The following is a 25,379-nucleotide window of genomic DNA, read 5'->3' on the forward strand; positions in this document are numbered from 1 at the left end:
GTGATAAGGACTGCCCCACAAGGAGGACTGGCCCTATAATATGTGCACCCTAAAATGTTGCCAGCTATAACCATGGCCTGTGAATTCAAACTGACAGGTAACGAGGTTTTACAGGCTCCTGTGCTAATAATTATGAATGAATATACACGGGCCCCCAATCAGATTGATATGGTAACCCGTTAACTATATTTATATGCTTTTTTCAAGAGTGGGAGACACTCTCTGCCCTAACCTGGCTTTAAAGTTCTTTTCTCTACTCTGATACCAGCCACCCAGACAATATTTCTAGTCTGCCTTCATGTTACCTATCAAGCTCAAGCAAAGATTACTAAAGTTCTGGGCTCCTAGGAATATACCCAAACTAGACATTCTAGCATTCCATTGAGTATATACCACATCCTTTTTTACTCAGTCACCTACTATGCAATATTTAGGTTGGTCCTATATTTTGACTACTGTGAGTAGCGCAGCTATAAAGACAGAGGTGCAATCACCCTTTCAAATTAGTGTCCTCATGTCCTTTGGATATCTGCCTATTAGTGTTATGACTGAATCATAAAGTATTCCCATTTTTATGCTAAGACCCTTCATGCCATTTTCCACAGGGGCTACACCAGTTTACATTCCCACCAACAGTATAAAAGTTTCTTTTCCTTCACACTCTTACCAACACTGGTTTCCAATCTTTTTTTTCTTTTTCCTAGCACATTTTCTTTAATAGCATCCATTGCACCTTTTCTTATGTCCTTTTCTATTTACTTTTTCTCTAGAACTTTTAGTAAAACTTGAAATTGTAGACAATTATTGATCTGTTTGTAGACTTTCCACTAGAATAAAAACCTCAAGAGTTGGATGTATATCATTTACTTTTATTCTCAGTGCCTAGATCAGACTTATGCACAGAACTGATATTTAATAAATGCTCACTGAATTAATAAAAGAACATCTTAGTGAGAGAACTAAGTTACTTTCCTAGATTCTCCCAGACACACTATTACAGCAGACAAGACGTTCCATAATATGAAACAGCAATCTTACCTCTAAGAGTTTCAGATTATCTAAGTCAAGAGAAGGCTCTGATGCTGCCGCTTCCATCATGTTCATACTGTGAAGACCTTGTTTACGGTCTCCTAAAGAAGTAGGAAAAAGATGTCACTAATGCATGGCTCTCTTCAAGTAAAGATCTTTATATACTTTTTACTATATCACAGTTGGAGAACTACAGGGGGGTTGGGGGCCCACATGGTTAAACATCCATTTCCCATGCACAAGGACCCAGATTTGAGCCCTGGCTCGCCACCTGGAGGGGGAAACTTCACAAGCAGTGAAACAAGTATTGTAGATCTCTGTCTCTCTCCTTTTCTATTCCCCCTCCTTCTCAGTTTTCTCTGTGTCTTATAAAGTTAAAAAATAAAAATAGGGGGCCAGGTGGTGGCACACCTGGTTGAGTACACATGTCACAATGCTCAAGGACCTAGGTTTGAGCCTGGGGGAAAGCTCTGTGATTGGTGAAGCAGTGCTGCAGGTGTCTGTTTCTTCCTCTCTATTTCCCTCTTCTTTCTTGATTTCTGTCTCTATCCAATAAAGAAAGATAATGAAAAAAGATAAAAATAAATAATAAAAATTAAAAAAGGAAAAAATGACTGCCAAGAATAGTTGTTGTCAGGTACTGAGCCCCAGTGATAACCCTGGTGGCAATAATAAATAAATAAGGAGAACTACAACAGGTTAGAGAGGAATATTTATGCCTAATTAAAATGAGAATGGAACCATCTATTAAACTAGAAATCATCTACAAGTGAAGATGAATGATGAAAATTGAATTCCAGGGGCCAGGAGAGAGAGCATAATAGTTATATAAAGAAACTCTCATGCCTGAAGTTCCAAAATCCCAGGTTCAATTCCCTGCACCGCCATAAGCCAGAGTTGGGCAGTGCTATAATAATAATAATAATAATTTTATTATTTTTTATTTCTTTATTGGGGGATTAATGGTTTACAGTCAACAGTAAAATACAATAGTTTGTACATGTGTAACATTTCCACATAACAATACAACCCCCACTAGGTCATCTTATGACATCATGTTCCAGGACAAATAATAAATGTTTTTTAAAAAGAAAATTTAAAGGATGGGGGTATAGCATAATGGTTATGCAAAGAGACTTTCATGCCTGAGGCTCTCAAGTCCCAGGGTCAATCCCACACCGTCATAAGCTAGAGATGAGCAGTGCTCTGGGGTTGGGGAAAAAAAAAAGGAAGCAAAGCAAAGAAAGAAAATTTAAATCTCCAGAGAATTCTGGAAGATTGTTCTAGCAATAGATCTAGTTTAAAACTCTAAGAAGCATTACAGAAACATTAAAGAATGTTTTGTTAAGTTATTCTCATGAGTCCATGAGTGATTTCCATAAAAAACAAAACAAAATAAATTATTAAGCTTAAAATTTATCACAAGCGGTGAGGTAGGTCTGCAGGTGTCTATCTTTCTCTCCCCCCTCTGTCTTCCCCTCCTCTCTCCATTTCTCTCTGTCCTAACGACAACAATAATAACTACAACAATAAAAAGGAAAAATAAATAATAAAAAAACAACAAAAATAAAAAATAATAAAAAATAAATAATAAAAAATAAAAAAATAATAAAAATAATAAAAAAACAACAAAAGGAAAAATAAATAATAAATATAAAATATGTGAAAAAAACTTTATCAGAACCAACTAGACATCTTTTTGACATTAGGAGAAGATTGCATAATGGTTATGCAAAGAGACTCTGATGTCCCAGGTTCAATCCCTTGTACCACCATAAGTAGAGCTGAGCAGTGTACTGGTAAAAAACAAAAAAACAAACAAAACACACACACACAAAACACTATTATTTTTTACTAGATGTGAAAGTGGTATTGGGGTTATATAGATATACTTTAAGTTCTTACCTTTGAGATATAGAGCTATGATAGCACAATGAGAAAAGTGGTGTTTTTTTTTTTTTTTTTTTTACCATTGAACAAAGAGATATATAAAAAAGGAGGAAATAAATTCTGATTAAATGGTATTTTTGATTTAAAAATTGGACAAAATTTTTTTTACCTGTCAACATCCTGTATCCAAAGCATAAGGCAACTATCAAAACAGCTAATACAGAGACTGATGCCAAAGCAATGATTATTGTCTCATCTCTGCTAAATGAATGAGGTGGACCTACAAGAAAAGAAAAATGCAGTCATTTTCACAAAATTATTTTGTTAGATATAACAGGTTACCCTTTAGTAATGCTTTATCAGTGCAGTCAAGTGAACAGATTTTTTATCAGAAATAAAAAAATCAATAAGCTTGTAATAGCTGCAAATTATAAATGTTTATAAGCATGTGATATGTATGTTTAGTCTTGTAGATTTAGAACACCAAAACCCCTACAGATGTGCTCCTAATTTTGAAATATCAACTGTATGTGTGAACAGCATAGAATGGCATGCTATTTAAGAGAACAGTCCTTGGAATCACACTTGAACTTGTTTTTCTTTTCTATTTTTTTTTCTTTTTTTCCTCCAGGGTTACTGCTGGGGCTCGGTGCCTGCACTACGAATCCACTGCTCCTGGAGGCCATTTTTCCCATTTTATTGCCCTTGTGCTTATGGTAACTGTTATTGTTGTCATAGCTGTTGTTGTGTTGGACAGGACAGAGAGAAATGGAGAGAGATGGGGAAGACAGAGACCTGCTTCACCGCTTGCGAAGTGACCCCCTGGAGGTGGGGATCTGGGGGCTCGAACCAGGATCCTTATGCTGGCCCTTGCACTTTATGCCATGTGCTCTTACCCACTGCGCTACAGCCCAGCTCCCTTTCTTTTCTACTTTATTTGATAGTACAGAGAGAAACTGAGGAGAGGAAAGGGGGAGATACACACCTGCAGACCTGCTACATCGCCTGTGAAGCATCCCCCCTGCAGGTCTGGAGTGGGGCTCAAACCCCAGTCCTTGAACACAGTAATATGTGCACTCAACCATGTGCACCACTGCTAGCTGCCCACACTTGATTTTTTAAAAATTATTTATTTATTTCCTTTTGTTGCCCTTGTTGTTTTATTGTTGTAGTTATTACTGTTCTTGTCGTTGTTGGATAGGACAGAGAGAAATTGAGAGAGGAGGGGAGACAGAGAGGACAAGAGAAAGACACCTGTAGACCTGCTTCACCGCCTGTGAAGCAACTTCCCTGCAGGTGGGGAGCCGGGGGCTCCAACCAGTTTCCTTACTTATTAATTTACTTATTATTTATTTATTTATTTATTTACATGCAAAAGAAGAAGAACCAGCGTATCCCCAATGTTGAGGGTTGAACTCAGGTCCTTGGGATTTGAAATCCAAAGATCAGGCTACCATGTACCCTCCCAGGCTGCCACAGGTGATTTCTGTCCTGATTTAAAAAAAAAAAAAAAAAGATTTCAAAAAAGATTATTTATATTATTTATTTACTTATTAGTGAGAAAGAGAAAGGGCATGGGAGAGAAAGAAAGCAAGAGCGAGAGGATTAGAGCATCACTGCCACACTTGGGACCCCATGCTTGAGAGCCCACTGTACCACTTCCAGTGGCTTTCAGCAAATATGATGTTTTATGTTATGTTATTTTATTTGTTAATGGGAGGGATAGGGGAAGGGAGAGAGAAGGAGAGAGAGAGAGAGAAATAGAAAGAGAGAGGGGACCAGACATGACTCTAGTACATGTCCTGCCAGGGATCAATCTTAAGACCTCATGCTTGAGATTGAGAGCCTACTGCTTTATCCACTGTGCCACCTCCCAGACCAAGCTAATATGACTTTTTTTCCTACCAGAGCATGACAGTCTCTTTGCATAACTTTTTAATAATTTTTTTAATTATCCTTTATTTATTGGATAGAGACAGCCAGAAATCGAGAGGGGAAGGGGACATAGAGAGGGAGACAGGGAGACATCTGCATCCCTGCTTCGCTGCTTATGAAGCTTTCCCCCTGCAGGTGGGACCGGAGGCTTGAACCCAAGTCCTTGTACATTGTAACATGTGCACTCAACTAGGTGTGCCACCACCCGGCTCCTTCTTTGCATAACCTTTATGCTATCAACCCCCACCCCAAATAAGACTTTTCTGAGTTTAAATCTCTCATTTGAGAGGTGCTTTCTGTTTCACAAGTCTTTGGTGAGGCTTGGAGAGAATCTAAACATTTAGTGAAGTGCTGAGCATGCGTTGTTGTAGAAGAAAGTTGAGAGGAAAGCACCCTGAGATTAGGCTGCCCACTGTCATTTTCAGTTTTAGGAAGCGGGGACAAGCTTCCTTTGTTCTGATCCAGGAAGACCAGGTAAAACCATTTCCCTCTCCTTTTCATCCACCTCTTCTCAGCAGAAGAAATCTTGGAAGAGCCAGGAGTCCTCTCATAACAATAAGAGGTTAATAAGCCTTTGCCCCTCGATTTTCATTTCCTCTTACCTAGAAAGACACAATACTTGCAAGTGAAAAGCATAGGGCAATCATGTACTTTGCCTGATACCACATGCCTTCACAGACAAATATTTTGCTACTATTAAATTGTCCATACGGAAAAAAAAAAAAAAAAAAATTGTCCATACGGTATAGACTTCTCCTATCATGAAGTAAATTTCTCCTATGTTGTAAACAGACCTCCATTGGGGGTAGGGAAGTAGATTGTGTGTCTGTGTGGTGTGTGTGGTGTCCCTGTGTTCACTCTATCTCCCTCCTAATATCTCCAACACCAATTCTGAAATAAAATTAAGTTCCTTCTTTTCCCCTGTGCAGGGGTATTGTTTTATTTAAGCTAATATTATCAGGAAATAGTGATTATGTTTACTAATATTGTCATTATTGTAATCTAGTGAAAACAAACTTCAGTTAAAATTAAACTGGACTGCAACCTCAATTCTTCTACTTACTGTATGACATTGGGAAAATTTCTTCTCCTGAGCATAAGTTTACCAGGCAGTAGTACACCTGGTTAGGCACATACATTGTAGTGTGCAAGGACCCTGGTTCAATTTCAGTGCCTGCACCACAAATCCACTGCTTCGGTGGCCATTTTTCCCATTTTGTTGCCATTGTTGTTATAGCTATTGTTGTTGGATAGAGCAGAGAGAAATTGAGAAAGGAGGGGAAGACGGGGAAAGGAGAAAGAAAGCAGACCTGCTTCACCGCTTGTGGGTGAGGTGAGTTCATGAGAACTCTGAAATGTGATGGGCAGAAAAAAATAAAGTATCTAATATTGAAAAAGATAAAACTACAAAAGTTGAATAAGGGCAAGAGACTGGCATACTTTAATGATGACTCTTTAGTCACTATCAGGCTGCCCCATCAGCTGGGGCCCTAATCGGGGAGTCCTGAGATTCCCACACAAGCACGATGAGCCTGGACCTCGAATAAATTTCTCTCTCCATTATCATTGGTCATCTCCATCAGGAACAACACAATGGATCCCTTTGGGGGCCCCCATAGGACCCTGCCCTCAATGTAGATCAATAATGGTAGAGAATATTCCATCCTCCAAAGGGAGATTGGATAACATACTTTATCTACCACCTGAAAAAGATGGGTCCTGAAATTGGTGTAACTTGGAATGTTCCTACTGATGACCATAGAATGCAAGTTCGTACCTACAGGGATGTAGAGGTTACATAGACTCCCACACTGAATATAGACCCCAAATCAGATCAAATAGATGGGGTTTACAGTCAACAATATTTATATACTTTTCCCATATTTAGGAGCTACTCTCTTTCCTGATCCAGCTTTCTAGCCCTTTTTCCAGCCATGATATCATCTCCCCAGACAATAACCTGGGTCCACCTGCATATCAGATGTCAGGCTCAGGCAAAAAACTAATAAAGTCATAGGCCCTTCAGAATATACCTAAAATATACCTACTAGCTATTTCCAAAACAGAGACCCCAAATCTTCATCTGCAATATTCCAGCCTTTAGGTTCATGATTAATCAACAATTTGTATGGCTTTGTATGTTAACTCTCTTTTCAGCCACCAGATTCCAGATGCTACCATGATGCCAACCTGACTTCCTTGGATAGATGACCCCACCAATGTGTCCTGGAGCTCTGTTTCCTCAGATCCCTACCCCACTAGGGAAAGAGAGAGAGAGGCTGGAAGTATGGACTGACCTGTCAATACCCATGTTCAGCGGGGAATTACAGAAGCCAGACCTTCCACCTTCTGCACCCCACAATGATCCTAGGTCCATAATCCCCCAGGGGGTTAAAGAATAGGAAAGCTATCAGGGGAGGGGATGGGATATGGAGCTCTGGTGGTAGGAATTGTACCCCTCTTACCCTATGGTCTTGTCAGTGTTTCCATTTTATAAATAAATTAAAAAAAAATAAAAATAAAACTTTGAGAGGAAACAACAAAACAGTCTTCCATGGATGCAAGCTGAAATCAGTCTTGTAGTCAGAGAGAAGAATGCATCAGTGTATGTTTATGGACAGTAGTTTCTAGTTCTGTATAGGTGTACCTGCATAGCACACCCACTAGCAAGCTGACACCATCTTCCAACATAGGACACTGGGTCCCCAACCCCTTTTAAATGCTTCCCACCTCTCCTTTTAAAGCCCTTTGATCTGTTGCAATAGAATATAGATGACTGGGAGTCGGGCGGTAGCGCAGCGAGTTAAGCACACGTGGCACAAAGCCCAAGGACCAGTGTAAGGATCCCAGTTCAAGCCCCCGGCTCCCCACTTGCAGGGGAGTCATTTCACAAGTGGTGAAGCAGGTCTGCAGGTGTCTATCTTTCTCTCCTCCTCCTGTCTTCCCCTCCTCTCTCCATTTCTCTGTCCATCCAACAACAATGACATCAATAATAAGTACAACAATAAAACAAGGGAAACAAAAGGGACTAAATATTTTAAAACAAAAAAAAAAAAAAAGAAGAATATAGCTGATTAGGGGGCCAGGCAGTAATGCATCAGGTTAAGTGCACATAGTGCCAAGTGTAAGGACCAGTGTAAGGATCCTGGTTGGAGCCCCTGTTCCCCACCTGCAGAGGGGTTGCTTCACAAGTGAAGCAGGTCTGCAGGTGTTTATCTGTCTTCCCCTCCTCTCTCAGTTTCTCTCTGTCCTATCCAACAACAGTAACAGCAGCAATGGGGAGACAGGGGGAAGAAAGGCCTCCAGAAGCAGTGGATTTGTAGTACAGGCAGCAAGCCACAGCAATAACCCTGGAGGAAAAAAAAAAAAAAAGAAATATAGCTGATTAAAGTTTCATCCTGCAGCCAGCACTATAGGTCACCTATGAAGGCATCTGCCATGCAGGCAACCCAGGCTCAAACCCTACCTCTCTACAACACTGGGGGAAGCTACATTGCTGCAGGACCTCCCCCAACCTCTTCTGTCTAAGAGTCGGCCCAGAGTGATGAAGCCCCCATGACTACAACTAAAATAACAAAAGTGATGGTTTCACCTGTGTTTTCCCTTTCTTTGTTTCTTGTCTCATTTACCATGATTCCTTCAAGTTCCATCCAAATTGTAGCAAAAGAATAGATTTCCCCATTTGTCACAGCTGATCAACATTCCACCGTACATATGTAGTACAATTTCCTCAGTCGCTCACAAAGCAGATTAAGAGTTTCAAGGACTTGGTCCAACACATTTGAGTTATCAAGTTTGTGAGCATAGAGATATTCATATTATTCCTCTGATTATCCTTTTAATGCTCACAGGATCAGTAGTTATGACACTTCCTTCATTTCTGGTTACTAATAATATACTCTGGTTAAGGATTTACCAATTATTTCAATTTCACTGTTTTATTATTATTATTTTTAACCAGAGCAATGCTCAGCTGTAGCTTCTAGTGGTATAGGGAACTGAATTTAACCTGGGACTCTCCTTCTGTCTTTCTTTCTGTCTCACTATAAAAAAAAAAAAGTGGGGGAGATGGGTGGTAGCGCAGTGGGTTAAACACATGTGGCGCAAAGCGCAAGGACCGGTGTAAGGATCCCGGTTCGAGCCCCCGGCTCCCCATCTGCAGGAGAGTCGCTTCACAGGCGGTGAAGCAGGTCTGCAAGTCTATCTTTCTCTCCCCCTCTCTGTCTTCCCCTCCTCTCTCCATTTCTCTCTGTCCTTGCCAACAACAACAACAATAATAACTACAACAATAAAACAACAAGGGCAACAAAAGGGAATAAATAAATATTAAAAAATATTTTATAAAAAAAAAAGCAGGCAAATAAAGCATATATACTGGGTTGTCTCCATCTTAGGAAAATCATCAGCATAAGATTGTGAAATAATTTCTTTTTTTTTAAGATTTTATTTATTTATGAGAAAGATAGGATGAGAGAGAAAGAACCAGACATCACTCTGGCACATGTGCTGCTGGTGATCGAACTTGGGACCTCATGCTTGAGAGTCCAAAGCTTTCTCACTGCGCCACCTCCCGGACCACTGAAATAATTTCTACAGGATAACCACAGAAGAGAATCAGAGGAAGAACACAAAAGCATTTAGCAGGTGTTCTTTTCTATGTAACTGGGCTTTTTTTTTTTTTTTTTGCCTCCAGGGTTATCGCTGGGGCTCGATACCTGCACTAAAAATCCACTGCTCCTGGAGGCCATTCCCCCCCACCCCACTTGGTTGCCTTTGTTGTTATTGTTATTATTGTTGTTGTAATTGCTGTTGTTGTTGGACAGGGCAGAGAGAAATCCAGGGAGGAGGGGAGAAAGATGAGGGGAGAGAAAAAGAGACAACTGTAGACCTGCAGGTGGGGAGCCGGGGGCTCAAACCAGGGTCCATAAGCAGGTCCTCGCCAAGTGCACTTAAGCTGCTGCACCAACCCCCTGTAACTGGTAAGCTTTGTGTATTTATATTAGTTTTATCTATTACTAGAGCACTGCTCAGCTCTGGCTTATGGTGGTACCAGGGATTGAACACGTGATTTTCAGTGCCTCAGGCTAGCAGGTGTTCTTTTTTCTTCTTCTTCTTTCTAAAGACTTATTTATTTATTTATGAGAGAAAGAGAACCATTGTATCACTCCAGAATATGCACTATGGGGACTGAATTTAGTGCTTCATGCCTGCAAATCCAGACCTCTAGCCACCGTGTCTTCTCTAACAGATTGTCTCACTATTAAACTATTCTCTTACTGTTAAACTTTTTTTTTTTTTTTTTTTTTTTTTTTACCAGGGCACTGCTCAGCTCTGGCTTATGGTGGTGCAGGGGATTGAACCTGGGACTTGGGAGCCTCAGGCATGAGAGTCTCTTTGCATAACCATTATGTTACTTACCCTTGTCCACTATTAAACTATTTTTGCAGAGTTATGCACAGTTGAAAAACCACTGAGGCAGACAAGAGGTCTGGAATGCTATTTATAAGGAGAAACTTAGAACTGATCATGAGGCCAACGGGAATCTTGCGAACACCGGATTCTATAAGGAATATGTGAAGCTGTAATCAAAGGAGATTCTTTACATGTATGTGCTTGTTCAAAGAGTGCTAGTGAAGCCAATAAATAGAACCATGACAGCCTGTTGATTTGTAAGCTATCCCCAAGGCAATTGGAGGAGCTTTATCTCCTCCCTTTGGAATGTGCACTATTATTTTGCCCCTTGGAATAGAAAATGTATTTGCTTCCCAGATCACAGGACCAGCCTCAAGGATACAGCCTTGAGAAAATGTGTTGTGATGTGCAATGTCTCATGTTGAGACTATCTGGACTGTATTATGTGACTAGACCTAGTTATGGCCACTATAAATTTTTGAGTTGTGCATCAGGTGAAGGTGCAGAAAAACTACTCATTCATGTCCACGACAAGCCACCTAGATTCTTTGCTTTGATTCTTTTTTGCTTTGATTCTTCAGTTTTTTCCTGCTCTAAGGGCACAGATGGGGGAAAGGTGTGTGTGTGTGTGTGTGTGTGTGTGTGTGTGTGTGTGTGTGTGTGTCTGAGATTACACCTAAGTTGTGATCCAACAAACAGTGACCTGATCAGCATTATATATTTTCTCATCTCTCTTTCTATATATATAATTATTTTTTAAAGAGGCCTAAGAATACATACAACTTTTTTTCTTTTTGTGGTCTCAGTAATGAACCCAGTGCTTTGTACCTGCGCAATACAACCAAAGTGCCTTCAACCCCAGTTCTTTTTATTGCCCATTTGATATTTCTTTAAAGACAGAATGGGAAAGGATGACAGAGGATATAGTAAGGGTTGTATTATTATGTGGAAAACTGAGAAATGTTATGCATGTACAAACTATTATATTTACTGTCAACTATAAAACATTAATCCCCCAATAAAGAAATTTAAAAAAAAAGACAGAATGGGGAGAAAGAGAGACACTTAAGCACCATTTCACTATGCATTGAGTTTCATTGTTGTTATCCATGTGTTCTCATGTGGTGCCAGGTATCAAGTCCAGGGTCTAAAGCATCCTAATAAATGTGATCTAGGGGGCTGGGAGGTAGTGAATGAGTCAAGAGCACATAGACGGGAGTTGGGCTGTAGTGCAGCGGGTTAAGCGCATGTGGCCCAAAGCACAAGAACTGCCATAAGGATCCCGGTTCAAGCTCCCAGCTCCCGACCTGCAGGGGAGTCGTTTCACAAGCAGTGAAGCAGGTTTGCAGGTGTATATTTTTCTCTTCCCCCTCTCTGTCTTCCCCTCCTCTCTCCATTTCTCTCTGTCCTATCCAACAATGATGGCAATAAGAATAACTACAACAATAAAACAATAAGGGCAACAAAAGGGAATAAATAAATATTTTTTAAAAATGCAAAAAAAAAAAAAAAAAAGAGCACATAGAAAGAAGCGCAAAAACCCAGTTCTAGTCCCTGGCTCCCCACCTGTAGGGTAGGTAGTTGAAGCAACAAAGCAGGTCTGCAGGTGTCTATCTTTCTCTCTCCCTCTCTACCTTCCTCTTTCCTCTCAATTTCTCTCTGTCCTGTCTAATAAAAAAAAATGGGGAAATGGCCGCCAGGAGCAGTGGATTTGTAGCTCCAGCACTGAGCCCCAGAGGGAAAGAAAGAAAGAAAGAAAGAAAGAAAGAAAGAAAGAAAGAAAGAAAGAAAGAAAGAGAGAGAGAAAGAGAGAGAAAGAAAGAAAGAAAGAAAGAAAGGAAGAAAGAGAGAAAGAGAGGTAAAAGAAAAAAGAAGAAAAGAAAGGTGACCTAGGGGCCAGGTGATGATGCCCCGTTGAGTAAATACATTATAGTGCACAAAACCGGAGTTCAAGCCCTTAGTCCCCACCTCCAGGCAGAAGTTTCATGCATAGTGAAGCAGGTGTTTCTCTCACTCTCCATCTCCTTCCTTCTACATGTCTGTCTCCAGCCATTAAAAATAAACATTACAAAAATAAAAAGAAAGAAACGTGACCTTCCTGCTAAGTCACCCCCCATGACCTTTGAGTATCTGTTTTTTAACTTGAGTCATTTTGTATAAAGTGCTGTCTAAAACACAATGCATATTATTCCTGCCTTGTTTTATTTATTTTTATTTATCTATTCCTATCCCCCCATTTTATTAGCAGGTTAATGGTTTACAGCATAGCTATCTACACATGGACACAATTTCCCAGCTCCACATCCAAAAATACTCTCACTCCTAACCTAGGACTCCTCCCTGCTGCCTGCCCCCCCCCCCACACACACACACACACACAGCCCCTTCTTTCAGTCCTTCCCCAGATTCCCTTGCTTTGGGGAAGGATCCTACCCCCAGTCCAATATTCACCCTGTGTTCTTCCTTTCCGACCATGTCTCCAGAGTTCCACCTATATGTGAGGTCGTCCAGTCTTCATCCCTCTTCTGACGCATCACACCCAACACCTTTTCCATCTAAAGTTCCTTCCAAGGTGAGGCAGAAATCGAGGGTCTAGTTTCTGGTCTAATACCTAGGTCTGTGATAGCTGGTCTTGGTTCATCAGCATTGGTCATACTGCTCTGTCCATTTCCCCTTCCCTTTTCCTATGTATTTACTTTCTTCTTTTGCTGTTGATTGTGCTACTGGTTCTAGTTTATTGATACCACTAATCATCTCACTTAGTGCTGGAGATCCTTTGCTTCTCCTGTAGGACTCCTTTTCGTAATTCTTGCAAGGTGTGACTGTTGTTAGTAAATTCCTTCAGTTTCTGTATATTAGAGAAGATTTTAGTTTCTTCTTCAAACTTGAAGGGTAATTTGGCAGGATAGAGTATTCATGGCTGGTAATTTTTATCTTTTAATACAGTGAATATGTCATTCCATTCCCTTCTTGCCTCTAGAATTTTTTAAAATTTATTATTTAATATTGACTCACAAAATTATAACAGAGGTACAATTCCACACCTTTCCCACAACTGGAGTTCTGTGTCCCCATTCACTCTACTGGAAACTGCGGTAGTTCTTCCCAGATCACAGATATGGATTGACTATTGTTATTTCTATAACTATCTATCTATATTTATATATATATATTTGCCCTTTTTTTCCCCTATGATCCTGCCTTCTCTTCTTTTCTAAGTCACACCTATTCTAAGTGTCCTTCCCCTGCCTCCTCTTCTCTTCTCTCTCCAGGTCCTGACAGAATTAGAGTTCAGAGCCCTCTGGCCATCTTTCCTTAACATTTACCCCTTTGGCAGTATGGGCCAGTAGGACTTTGATGAAAAATCTGATGAAAGCCTGTTAAGCGCACATGGTGCAAAGCGCAAGGACCAGCGCAAGGGCCAGTGCAAGGATCCTGGTTCGAGTCCTCGGCTCCCCACCTGCAGGGGAGTCGCTTCACAGGCAGTGAAGCAGGTCTGCTGGTGTCTTTCTCTCCCCCCCCTCTGTCTTCCCCGCCTCTCTCCATTACTCTCTGTCCTATCCAACAACAATGACATCAACAACAACAATAATAACTACAACAACAATAAAAACAACAAGGGAAACAAAAAGGAAAATAAATAAATATTTTAAAAAATCTGATGAAAGCCTGATGGTTCTACCTGTAATGTCAAATACTTCCTTCCCATAGCAGCATATAATTTTTCTTTGTCTTTGCTTTTAGATAGTTTTACTGACGTGTCATGGTGTGGGCCATTTTGGATCAAGAAGCTAGCTAGCCCTGATATTTTCTCCTCAAGCTGACTCACTTGACTTACTCAGTCTTGTACTTCCACTCCATCCAAGTGGCCTTCATAATCTGTAGCTCGGTTCAGAGTTTTCTCTGTGCATCTCGTAGCTCTCTGGTAAAAATTATCTCCGATATCCTGAATTTTTGCCTGTATGTTATGATTAGAGTTTTGTGTTGCCTTCATAATAAGCATTATGAATTCAAGCTCAGATATTTCCCCAAAATCTTTGTTGTGAGCCTTAAGAGTTGAATTTTCCCCCATGTTATGGATTCTGCTGTTCATCCAGCAGGTGGCACTGTGGCTATGTAGTTTATATGTTGTGGGGTGGGGACAGTCTTTGGTATAGCCTTGCGTAGTTTTAGACAGAATAAATATTTACCGCCTTGTTTCAGACTGTACTCTGGCCTCTGGCACAATCTGATCAGGCCACAGTTTTGCTTTCTTACCAGGTGTTGTACCTTCTCAGGTCGAGCCTGTCTTATGCTGTATGTCTGTACCAAAATGGTGCTGGCTGTTGACTGCTTAAGTGGAACATTTTTTAAAGTTTTTTATTGTCTTTATTTATTGTATAGGGAGAGCCAGAAATCAAGAGGGAAGGGGGAAATAGAGGAGAGAGAAGAGAGACACCTGCAGACCTGCTTCACTACTTGCAAAGCTTTCCCCCTGCAGGTGGGGACTGGGAGCTTGAACTTGGGTCCTTAAGCTTTGTAACCTGTGCACTCAACCAGGGGCACCACCACCCTTTAAGTGGAGCATTTTTTCATATGTCTGTGGAACATGTGTATAACTGTTCTTTGGAAAACTGCCTGTTCATTTCTTTGGTGCATTTCTTTATTAGATTACTGTTTTATTGTTGTTGAGCTATATTAGTTCATTATAGATATTTGACATCAATTGTTTATCTGATATGTGATGTTTACATATCTTCTCCCAGTTACTGAGTTGCCTGGTTATCCTTGGGAAGTTTCTTTTTTTGCCTCCAGGGTTATTGCTGGGGCTCAGTGCCTGCTCCTGGAGGCCATTTTTTTCCCCCTTTTGTTGCCCTTGTTGTTGTAGCCTTGTTGTGGTTATTATTGCTGTTGTTTGTGCCATTTGCTGCTGGATATGACAGAGAGAAATCGAGAGAGGAGGGGAAGACAGAGAGAGGGAGAGAGAAAGATAGACACCTGAAGACCTGCTTCACTGCCTGTGAAGCAACTCCCCTGCAGGTAGGGAGCCGAGGTTGGGAAGTTTCTTTTCGATGTATTAGTTTGATGTAGTCCCATTTATTTAATCTTGTCTTCATTTCATACACCCATGGAACCAAATCTCCAGTACATCTGTTTTCATTTGATGTCACTTTTGTTATCTCTCTTAAATGTTGTCAGTCTGATTGCCTTAATGATTTTTATAGTACAGTTTGGGTTCAGAAATAAATTTTAAAGCATCTATCTTGATTTTTTTTAATTGCCACCAAGGTTATCACTAGGGCTCAATGCTAGGACAACAAATTTACTGCTCCCAGTGGCCATTTTTCCTTTTCTTTTTAAATTTATTGATTTTAATTATCTTTATTTATTGGATAGAGACAGCCAGAAATCAAGAGGGAAAGGGGTGATAGAGAGGGAGAGAGACAGAGAGACACCTGCAGCACTGCTTCACCACCTGCAAAGCTTTCCCCTTGCAGGTGGGGACCAGGGGCTCAAACCTGGGTCCTTGTGCACTGTAATACATGCGCTCAACCCAGCCCCCATTTTTCCTTTTTTTATTTTCTTTTTATATTTTATGTGATAGGACAGAGAGAAATTGAGGGGGGGAGGGGGAGATAAAGAGGGAGAGAGAAAGGTTCATTTTTCCACTCGTGAAAGTATCCCCCCTGCAGGTAGGGACCAGGGGCTCAAACCCAGACCACTGTATAAGGTAACATGTGCACCACTGCCAAGCCCCTTATCTTTACTTCTTATAATGAAGAAACCTCACTATTAAAAGCCAAAATAATGATAATGTCTAACACCAGACATTATTAAAAAGCTCACTGAAATTTTTCAAAAGTATCTTTATTTACTGGATAGAAACAGCCAGAATTCGAGAGGGGAGGGGAGGGGATGATAGAGAGGGGGAGAGACGAGAAACGCCTGCAACACTGCTTCACCATTTGCAATGCTTTCCCTCTGCAGGTGGGGACTGGGGGCTCAAACCCAGGTCCTTGTGCATTGTAGCATGTGCGCTTAACCAGGTGTGCAACCACCCAGCCCCTAGTTGTTCTTTTTTTTTTTTTAACCAGAGCACTGTTCAGCTCTTGTTTGTGGTGGTGGTGGTGGTGGTGGTGGTGGTGATGGTGTGTGTGGGGGGTGGTTTGAACCTGGGATTTTGGAACTTCAGGCATGGAGTCTCTTTGCATAACCATTAAGCTATCTACCCCGCCACAAAGTTTATTGAAATCCTGATTCTCAAACTTTCTTCCAGCATTTGGTGCTAGAAATAGCTCAAGGAGTTCCATTATACAGTTATTGGGATGCTGAAGAAAGCAAATGAGACCTGTGCCAAATGTGTAATAAAATGGCACAAATAACACTGAGCTAGCAGGCCATATTTGGAAAGCATGTGTTTAAGCAACCACTACAACATGAAAGGGCTCACTTAAAAGAAACCCCTCCCCCCGCCCTTTTTTTTTTTCTGTTCTTCCTATCTGTTGGATATTTTCCCTCAATGGTTCAAACCATACCTACTTAAGTATATGATTTTGAGTGGAAAAATAGGGGACAGAAATTAAAATATTGGCAGTTTCTCCATTTTCATTTGCACGTGAATTTTTAATATAAGTGAGGTTACAAAGTATTAATACAAGTTAAAATGTTTCAGTCGGGCGGTAGCACAGTGGGTTAAGTGTACATGGCAGGAAGCACAAGCACCTGCAAAAGGATCCTGGTTTGATCCCTGGCTCCCCACCTGCAGGGGGGTCACTTCACAGATGGTGAGGCAGGTCTACAGGTGTCTATCTTTCTCTCCTCCTCTCTGTCTCCCCCTCCTCTCTCCATTTCTCTCTGTCCTATCCAACAACAACAATAATAACTACAACAACAATAAAAAACAACAAGGGCAACAAAAGGAAAAATAAATAAATAAATATTTTTTAAATGTCTCAGTGAATGAGTTTAGATAGTCCAACTTTATAACAATGATAAATATGCCCATTATATATTTCTGAATAATGTCACCATCTGAATCTTTTAAATATTTTATTTACTTATTAGATACAGGGAGAAAGAAATCAAGAAGGATGGGGCAGATAGAGATGGAGAAAAAGACACCTGCAACACTGTTTCATTGCTTGAGAAGCTTTCCCTCTACAGGTGGGGACCAGGGAGCTTGAACTTGGGTCCTTAATCATTGTAACATGTCTGCTTTACTTGCTTTATTGAGTATGCCAGTACCTGGCCTCCACTACTTGTATTAAAATAAATTGTACATTGTCAGCAAGTGGTTTTTGCAGCATTTTTATAATATAGTAGCTCCATTCACTCAGTCGTCCTTCCTTCCTCTCTTTCTTTTTTCTTCCTTTCTGACCAAAGCACTACTCAACTATGGCTTATGGTGATATAGGGGTGGGGAGGGTGATGTTGGGGTTTGAACCTGTGACCTCAGAGCCTGAGGCTTGAAAGTCTCTTTGCATAACCACTATGCTATCTACATCTACACATGCTACAGCATTTCTTGAGTTGTTCTATATTCAAATGTTACTTGTTTTTTTGTTTTTTGTCTCCAGGGTTATTGCTGGGGCTCAGTGCCTGCACTGCAAATCCACTGCTCCCAGAGGTTATTTTTTCCCTTTTGTTGCCCTTGTTGTTTATCACTGTTGTCGTTATTGCTGTTATTGCTGGATAGGGCAGAGAGAAATGGAGAGAGGAGGGGAAGATAGAGAGGGGGAGAGAAAGATAGACACCTGCAGACCTGCTTCACCACCTGGGAAGCGACCCCTTTGCAGGTGGGGAACCAGGGGTTCAAACCAGGTACTTATGCCTGTCCTTGCACTTTGCACTACGTCATTCAAATGTTTTTAATGTTACTGTCTATTCTCTTTCTGTATGTTTGTTATTAAAATACATTACGCTGGGGTGTTTTCTTTATTTATTGAGGGAATCAAGTAGTTTGTACATGTGTAACATTTCCTAGTTTTCCACATAACAATTCAACCTCCTCTAGGTCCTCATCTGCCATCATGCTCCAGGAGCTGAACCTTCCCCCTAACTCCAGTCCTTTACTTCAAACCCAGTCCAAGGTCTGCTTTGTGTTTTCCTATTTTTCAGTTTCTATTTTCTTTATTATTATTAGTGATTTGAGACTGACAGACAAGACTGTGGGATTAAAGGGGCACAATTCACACAACTCCCACCACCAGCAAGCCATATCTCATCCCCTCCACTGGAAGCTTCTCCATTCTTTATTCTTCCGGGAATATGGACCAAAGATCTCTATGGGGTGCAGAAGATTGGAGACCTGGCTTTTGTGAATTGCTTCTCCACTCGACATGGGTGTTGACAGGTTAATCCATACCCCCATAAGCTGTTTTTTAAAAATTGATTGTACTAAGTAACTTTTTTTTTTGCTTGCAGGGTTATTGCTAGTGCTCAACGCCTGCACTACAAATCCACTGCTCCTGGAGACCATCTTTTTTTCCATTGTTGTTGCTGTTGGACAGGACAGAAATTGAGAAAGGAGGGGAAGACTGAGAGGGGGAGAGAAAGACAGAGAGCTACAGACCTGCGTCATCGCTTATAAACTGACCCCCTTGCAGGTAGGGAGCTGGGGGCTCAAACACAGATCCTTGAGTCAATCCTTGCACTTTGGGCTATGTGCGCCTTCTTCTTCTAGCGTTTGCCCTTCTTCCGTAGCCAGTCAACAGCATCAGGTTGAACCTGATGTAAAGTTTTGAGACCTCCATTGAATCTGGAGAGGTGGCAGTCGTTGACTATGTGGGTCATAGTCTGTCTGGAGCCGCAGGGGCAGTTCGGGTCGTCTCTGGCTCCCCAGCGATGGAACATAGCGGCGCACCAGCCATGGCCTGTTCCATAGTGATTGAGGAGGGCCCAATCATAACGTGCTAGGTCAAAGCCGGGTTGACGCTTGCAGGGGTCTAACCTGGTGCATTACTGCTTGCTCCTCTGCCCCATACTAGGTATCTTTTAAAGTCCTTCTAATTTTTTGTTTTGATTTATTTTGTTTTTGTGGTGCTGAGGGAAAGCCCAGGGCATCAAACATGTGCAAACTACTGTGAATGGCCTTCCTGGTCTACTTTTTAAATTTTTAAATTTCTTATATTACAGAGATAAGAAAGAGGAAAAAAAAGAGACACAGATAAAAGGAGAGACAAACAGAAGAGGATGAGATACATATTAGCAGTACTCCCCTGGTGCTATTCACAGTACTCCCATGTAGTACTGGGCCTGGAAATCAGGGTCTCACACTTAGTAGGATGTATGCTTTACTGGAAAAACTATCTCTCAGACTCTCATTTCAAAATTTTAATGAGTCTCTAATATTTTGGGGGAATGACTCAACATTCTCTGTTTTTATTTACATAAGAATATGCAACATTACCTATACATATAAATTAACCTAAAATCTAAAAGAAAATTAATTCATATAATCAGAAGCATAAAAACAAATGGTAAAATAGACTCCTAAATAATTAAAAACTATAATAATGGTTAAATTTTTCAAATGAAAAGCTCTCTAGGATATGTCTGTCACATGGTCTAAAACTCTGAGTTCCAAGTGAAACTGCCAGGAAAACATTTCAATATGTGTATTCACATATGTGTGCAATAAAAGGGACCTTTACCAGAAAACTTTTTTGAAAAAAAATTTATTTTACATGCATGCTGTACCTGAAATTGTCATGTTACCCAATCTCTAATTAACCTACAGTATTCCCTCCTATTAGTGTTCTTAGCTAACTAGGCCAAATGTAAACATGCTTGTGTATGCCTGTGTGCAAATGGCTGGGCTTGTACAAGCAAGTGCTTCCTGAATGCAGAACAGACAGGGAGCCGCTGTCTGCCTCACTGGAGCCGGGATGTTTCTGTTTACAAATCCTGGAGCCAGGCGGGGGCCACTATTGGAGGCATGCTGTCTGCTTCCTTGCTACACTCAGCCTTTGTCTGCTTCTGTGTCAAGAAAGAACAACATTGTGGCATATGCAGCAAGAAACAAAGGGTAACTCAAATATAACACAGCAGAGCTTATGTTGGTTTCTGAATCTTTTCAATTGTATGTACATGGGGAAATTAAGGATTGTGTCTAAATTTTTTTAAAGTAATAAAACAGTTAAAATCAAACCAATGATCAAAGTTAAGAGAATTTATTAACAAAATATTCAGACTGTTTTAAATACCTCTTCCATAATGATGATAATAACAGTTTTCAACAAATATTTTCAGAAGGAATAAACAATGTTGATTTATTTTAATTAATGTTTGGAGAGGCAACTATGTACTACTCATAATCAGATTAATATTTATACTTAGTCCCGTAAAAACAAATTGATGGAAGGTAGATTTGTTTTTTCAAAATGATATTTAGTGTTGAATACTTAAAAAATATTCAAAATTTAACATAGCCTCATTAATCACTGAGTAGATCTAGATTATGAAAAATAAACTAAAAAACTAACGGTATTATATAGCCCATATTCTGCTACCCAATCCAGGACTGTTATGGCTAAAGAGTAGAAAAAGAATAGTGGAAAAAAAAAAAACTAAGAGAGAGAAAAAGAGAACAAGAAAAGATCTGAAAAGGTTTAAGAAGAAAACAGAGAATGCAAAGCCTGGTTTACTTAACTTTTAGTTTTATAATATAAGTCTAATTTTGGTGTCCTTAACTCTTTTGAGATTAGAATAAACTAAATTTCAGCATCATTTCTTTTAAAGAATGAATTAAGATTAACAGGGTGTTTTATTGGAATAATGCCATTAAATGAGAAGTGTAAATATAGCACTTAAATAACGATTTTAATATAAGAAAATACAAGATAAGAATTAATCTGTAGATTATCACATTAAAGTCATTAAAGTAAACAATAAATAGCTCTCAAAATAGCTTTAGTGTAATTCTATCTGCTCATAATTCTGTTCTGTTTGCCTCTATTTTATTCAGACATTTAATTATTTTATTTTATTATTATCTTTTTGCCAGCAGGGTTTCCACTGGAGTTTGGTTCGGTGACTGTAGACATTTACTCTTATTTTTTTTAATGTTTATTTCCTTTTTGTTGCCCTTGTTTTTATTGTTGTGGTGGTTATTATTGTTGATGATGTCGTCATTGTTGGAAGACAGAGGGGGAGAAGAAATGGAGAGAAATGGAGAAATGCAGGGGGGCTCCAACCAGGATCCTCACGCAGGTCCTTGCACTTTGCGCCACGTGCGCTTAACCCGCTGCACTACCACCCAACTCCCAACATTTACTTTTATACATAATTACAATAAAACAAAATGTATTTAAGTTCCACTATGAAATATATCTTCTAGTCATTTGCTGATAAAACAGGAAAACAAATTATATTTTACAGATAATTTCTCTATTTGATATTCTTTCAGTTATCACAGTAACTCTGGCCCACCTGGTAAGGAAAGCAAGATAGATTGGTAAAGAAAATCATGTTTTAGGGGGTCGGGCGGTAGAGCAGTGGGTTAAGCGCACATGGCGCGAAACACAAGGACGGGTTTGAGCCTCAGATCCCCACCTGCAGGGTAGTCGCTTCACAGGTGGTGAAGCAGGTCTTCAGGTGTCTTTCTTCTCCTTCTGTCTCCCCTCTTCTCTCCATTTCTCTCTGCCCTATCCAACAACAATAACAATAACAGCAACAATATGGGAACAAATGGCCTCCAGGAGTAGTGGATTCATGGTGCAGGCACCCAGCCCCAATGATAACCCTGGAGGCAAAAAAAAAAAAAAAAAAAATCATGTTTTAAAAATTAAATTATTGTGGTCCGGGAGGTGGCGCAATGATAAGGCTTTGGACTCTCAAGCATGAGGTCCGGAGTTCGATCCCCCGCAGCACATGTGCCAGAGTGATGTCTGGTTCTTTCTCTCTCCTCCTATCTTTCTCATTAATAAATAAATAAAATCTTAAAAAAAAATTAAATTATTGGGGTGGGGGAGATAGCATAATGATTATGCAGAAACCCCAAAGTCCCTGGCTCAGTCCCCCACACCACCATAAACTAGAGCTGTGCAATGCTCTAGTAAAAAAAAAAAAAATGTAATAATAAATTAAAAACCTTTACAATTTTAGTTAAAAAATTAAATTTGTTTTTCTGTTTTCCAATTTACCCCTTACTTGAGCTTTCCTTTTATGCCTGGTTTCCTTCTTTAAAACCATCTTATTACAAAATGTAACAAAATACATTAAAGTATTTGTATTATAAATGTGTAGACAAATAATCATGAAGTATATACTCATGTAGTGGCTCTGTGGGTCAATATATAAGACTCAGGATTCCCCCACATCTCCTGCCTGCTCTGTTTTCGTTATGGCAGTCTTTTCTTTTCCAGAAATAGTCTACATCATAACTTTTATGATAATTACGTCCTTTCATAACAGTATAACATTTTCTGTATTAGTTTTGCCTATTTCTGAATTTTATATAATTGAAAGTTTTGTCCATTTCTGTTCAATAAAGTTTTGGAGATTTAATGTGTGCACTTAACCAGGTGTGCCACCACCTGGCCCCTGGTTTTGGAGATTTTAATAAAATAAAATAAAGTAAATTATTTAACTATTTAATTAAATAAAATTCAGTCAGGGCTGGTTTTATATAACAAATGTATACGTGTGTGTGTTTTCTCTTGTAATAGCTTGTGGACTAGGAGTAGTAATTAAAAGGTAATAACACTGCATAAATATTTATACTTGATTTTTAAGTACAGAATTTTGTTGCCCAGAGAAAGTGTTAAATAAAGCAAACAAAAAGGCTTTGCATCCTCTTGTAGTTTCTAGTGTTTGGCAGCAAAGGCTGCAGTCCGCAACCAAGATCACAGTTAATAAAAAATACACTAGGGATATAAAACAACTGAAATGCTTGATTCATCTTTTCCACAGTTCCCAGAGAGTTCCCTTAGTCCCTATTCTCAAACTCCCTGCTGTTTAAGCTAGGTGATGACTCTAAATATGTAGAAATGATCTTCTATGAAAAGGGACGGTGTCTCCATAAGATCATCATTGATTATTCTCACCACAACTGTCCATGAATATCTGTTCCATTCCTAAAAGTCCCACTCCTTAGAGTAGGAGGAGAAAAATATAACAATACTTTGGGGCACTGATGAGGCCAAGGGGAATTTAGAATAACAGTTGCTGGGAGTCTGGCGGTAGCTTAGAGGGTTAAGCGCACGTGGCACAAAGAGCAAGGACCAGGGTAAGGATCCAGGTTCAAGCCTCTGGGATCCTTACCTATAGGGGAGTCACTTCACAAGCAGTGAAGCAAGTCTGTAGGTGTCTGTCTTTCTCTCCCCCTCTCTGTCTTTCCCTCCTCTCTCCATTTCTCTCTGTCCTATCCAGTAACAACAACAATAATAACTACAACAATAAAACAAGAGCAACAAAAGGGAATAAATATTTTTTTTTAAATCTTAAAAAAAAAAAAGAATAACAACTGCTAAGCAAAGTCTAAATGGGAATATAAAACCTCTTCTGAGCTGACAGGTTGCAAACCTATGAATCTGACCTTCACAATATCTTTGTGTAGTTTATAAAGATTGCTGCTAAAGATCTTAAAATGCCTTACTCTCTACATGACATGGTAAACTGTAGAGAAAGTCAAGATAAATTCCTTTTAAAACATAGCACCTTTTCTGAAAGGGGCTCAAACCCAGGTCCTTGCACACTAACATGTGTGCTAAACCAGGTGCACCACCACTTAACCCCAATCAGAATATTTTCACAGCTCCTATGTTCTTCCTGTTATATATATATATATATATATATATATATATATATATATATATATATATAATTTCTATTTATAAAAAGGAAACACTGACAAAAAACATAGGATAAGAGGGGTACAACTCCACACAATTCCCACCACCAGAACTGTGTATCCCATCCCCTCCCCTGATAGCTTTCCTATTCTTTATCCCTCTGGGAATATGGACCCAAGGTCATTGTGGGGTACAGAAGGTGGAAGGTCTGGCTTCTGTAATTGCTTCCCTGCTGAACATGGGCATCCATACTCCCAGCCTGCCTTTCTCTTTCCCTAGTAGGGTGGGGCAAGATGTCCATTCTTTAAAAGTGCCCCAGCTTGGGAAGTGGTACAGTAGATTAAGTATTAGATCTTTGAGCAACTGGCTACTCCTCTCTCTCTCTCTCCCTTTAATAAAGTTTTTGGAAAAAATATGTCTGTCAGAGTGAGAGAATACTACTCTGTCACATATAATACTGTCTGTTTTTGTTTTTCTTGTTTTGATGTGGTTTTGGGAATTTAACCTGGAGCAGGCCTCATGCATGAAAGACATGTGCTCTACTGAGTCACTTGTTGGCCCTAAATGTTCTATTCTCTCTCTCTCTTTTTTTGTCATTGGAGCTTCATTGATTCAGGCTGACTTTTTCAGACAAAAGAGAGACAAAGGGAGAGAAAAAACACCAGCACAAAGCTCCCCTCCAGTGCAGTGGGGATGGAGCTCGAACATGGGTCATGCTTATGGCCGAGCAGGTATCCTCCCCGTCAAGCTTCCTGCTAACCCGGATGTTTATCCTTTTATATAACACTTTTTACGTTTGTAAAAAGCGAGGTATTTATAATATTTAAAAAAAAAAAGAGCTGATACTAAACATAGAGATGCTAAAGTAAATCTATTGTTTAAGTTTACAAAGTATGTTTTTGGTTCCTAAAATTCTCCTCTGTAACTGAAACACATCCACATTCTTGCCATTGCTTTATGGTAGATGGAATGTAGCTCCCTGCCACCTGACTTTGAATTTGTCCATGGGACTTGCTCAGTCAATGGGAAGTTAGCAAATGCAAAATGAACAGAGATTTTAAAATGTTTTATTAGCTGTTTCTGTACTTTCTGTGATCAAATAATCAACTAAGAGAGTAACAAGTAGATGCCGCCCCTTGATACTAGGTCCCAAAGTAAAGATCTGAAAGGACCCTGAAGCTTACAGCTGAGTCTCCTCTGAATTTACCAAATTCCAGCTGGATGTTAGTCACTGAGCTTCAGATGACCTGTTTATTAAGTATTGCTGGCAACAACTTCTAGATAATATATCATTATATATTCCATGTAGTATTAAAGTATATATATATATATATATATATG

General features: G+C 39.8%; 1 protein-coding gene across 1 annotated transcript in view; it reads right to left on the reverse strand.

The window, feature by feature from the left end:
• BMPR2 (bone morphogenetic protein receptor type 2) overlaps positions 1-25,379 on the reverse strand; it is a 123,701-nt gene that overhangs the window by 36,767 nt on the left and 61,555 nt on the right. Inside the window, exons 5-6 of the mRNA XM_060193492.1 lie at positions 3,089-3,199; positions 1,039-1,130 (exon numbers count right to left, since the gene is read on the reverse strand). Coding sequence (XP_060049475.1) covers positions 1,039-1,130; positions 3,089-3,199 — 203 coding nt within the window. The remainder of the gene's footprint in view (positions 1-1,038; positions 1,131-3,088; positions 3,200-25,379) is intronic.

Source organism: Erinaceus europaeus, chromosome 7, assembly GCF_950295315.1.
Source record: "Erinaceus europaeus chromosome 7, mEriEur2.1, whole genome shotgun sequence".
Lineage (NCBI taxonomy): Eukaryota > Metazoa > Chordata > Mammalia > Eulipotyphla > Erinaceidae > Erinaceus > Erinaceus europaeus.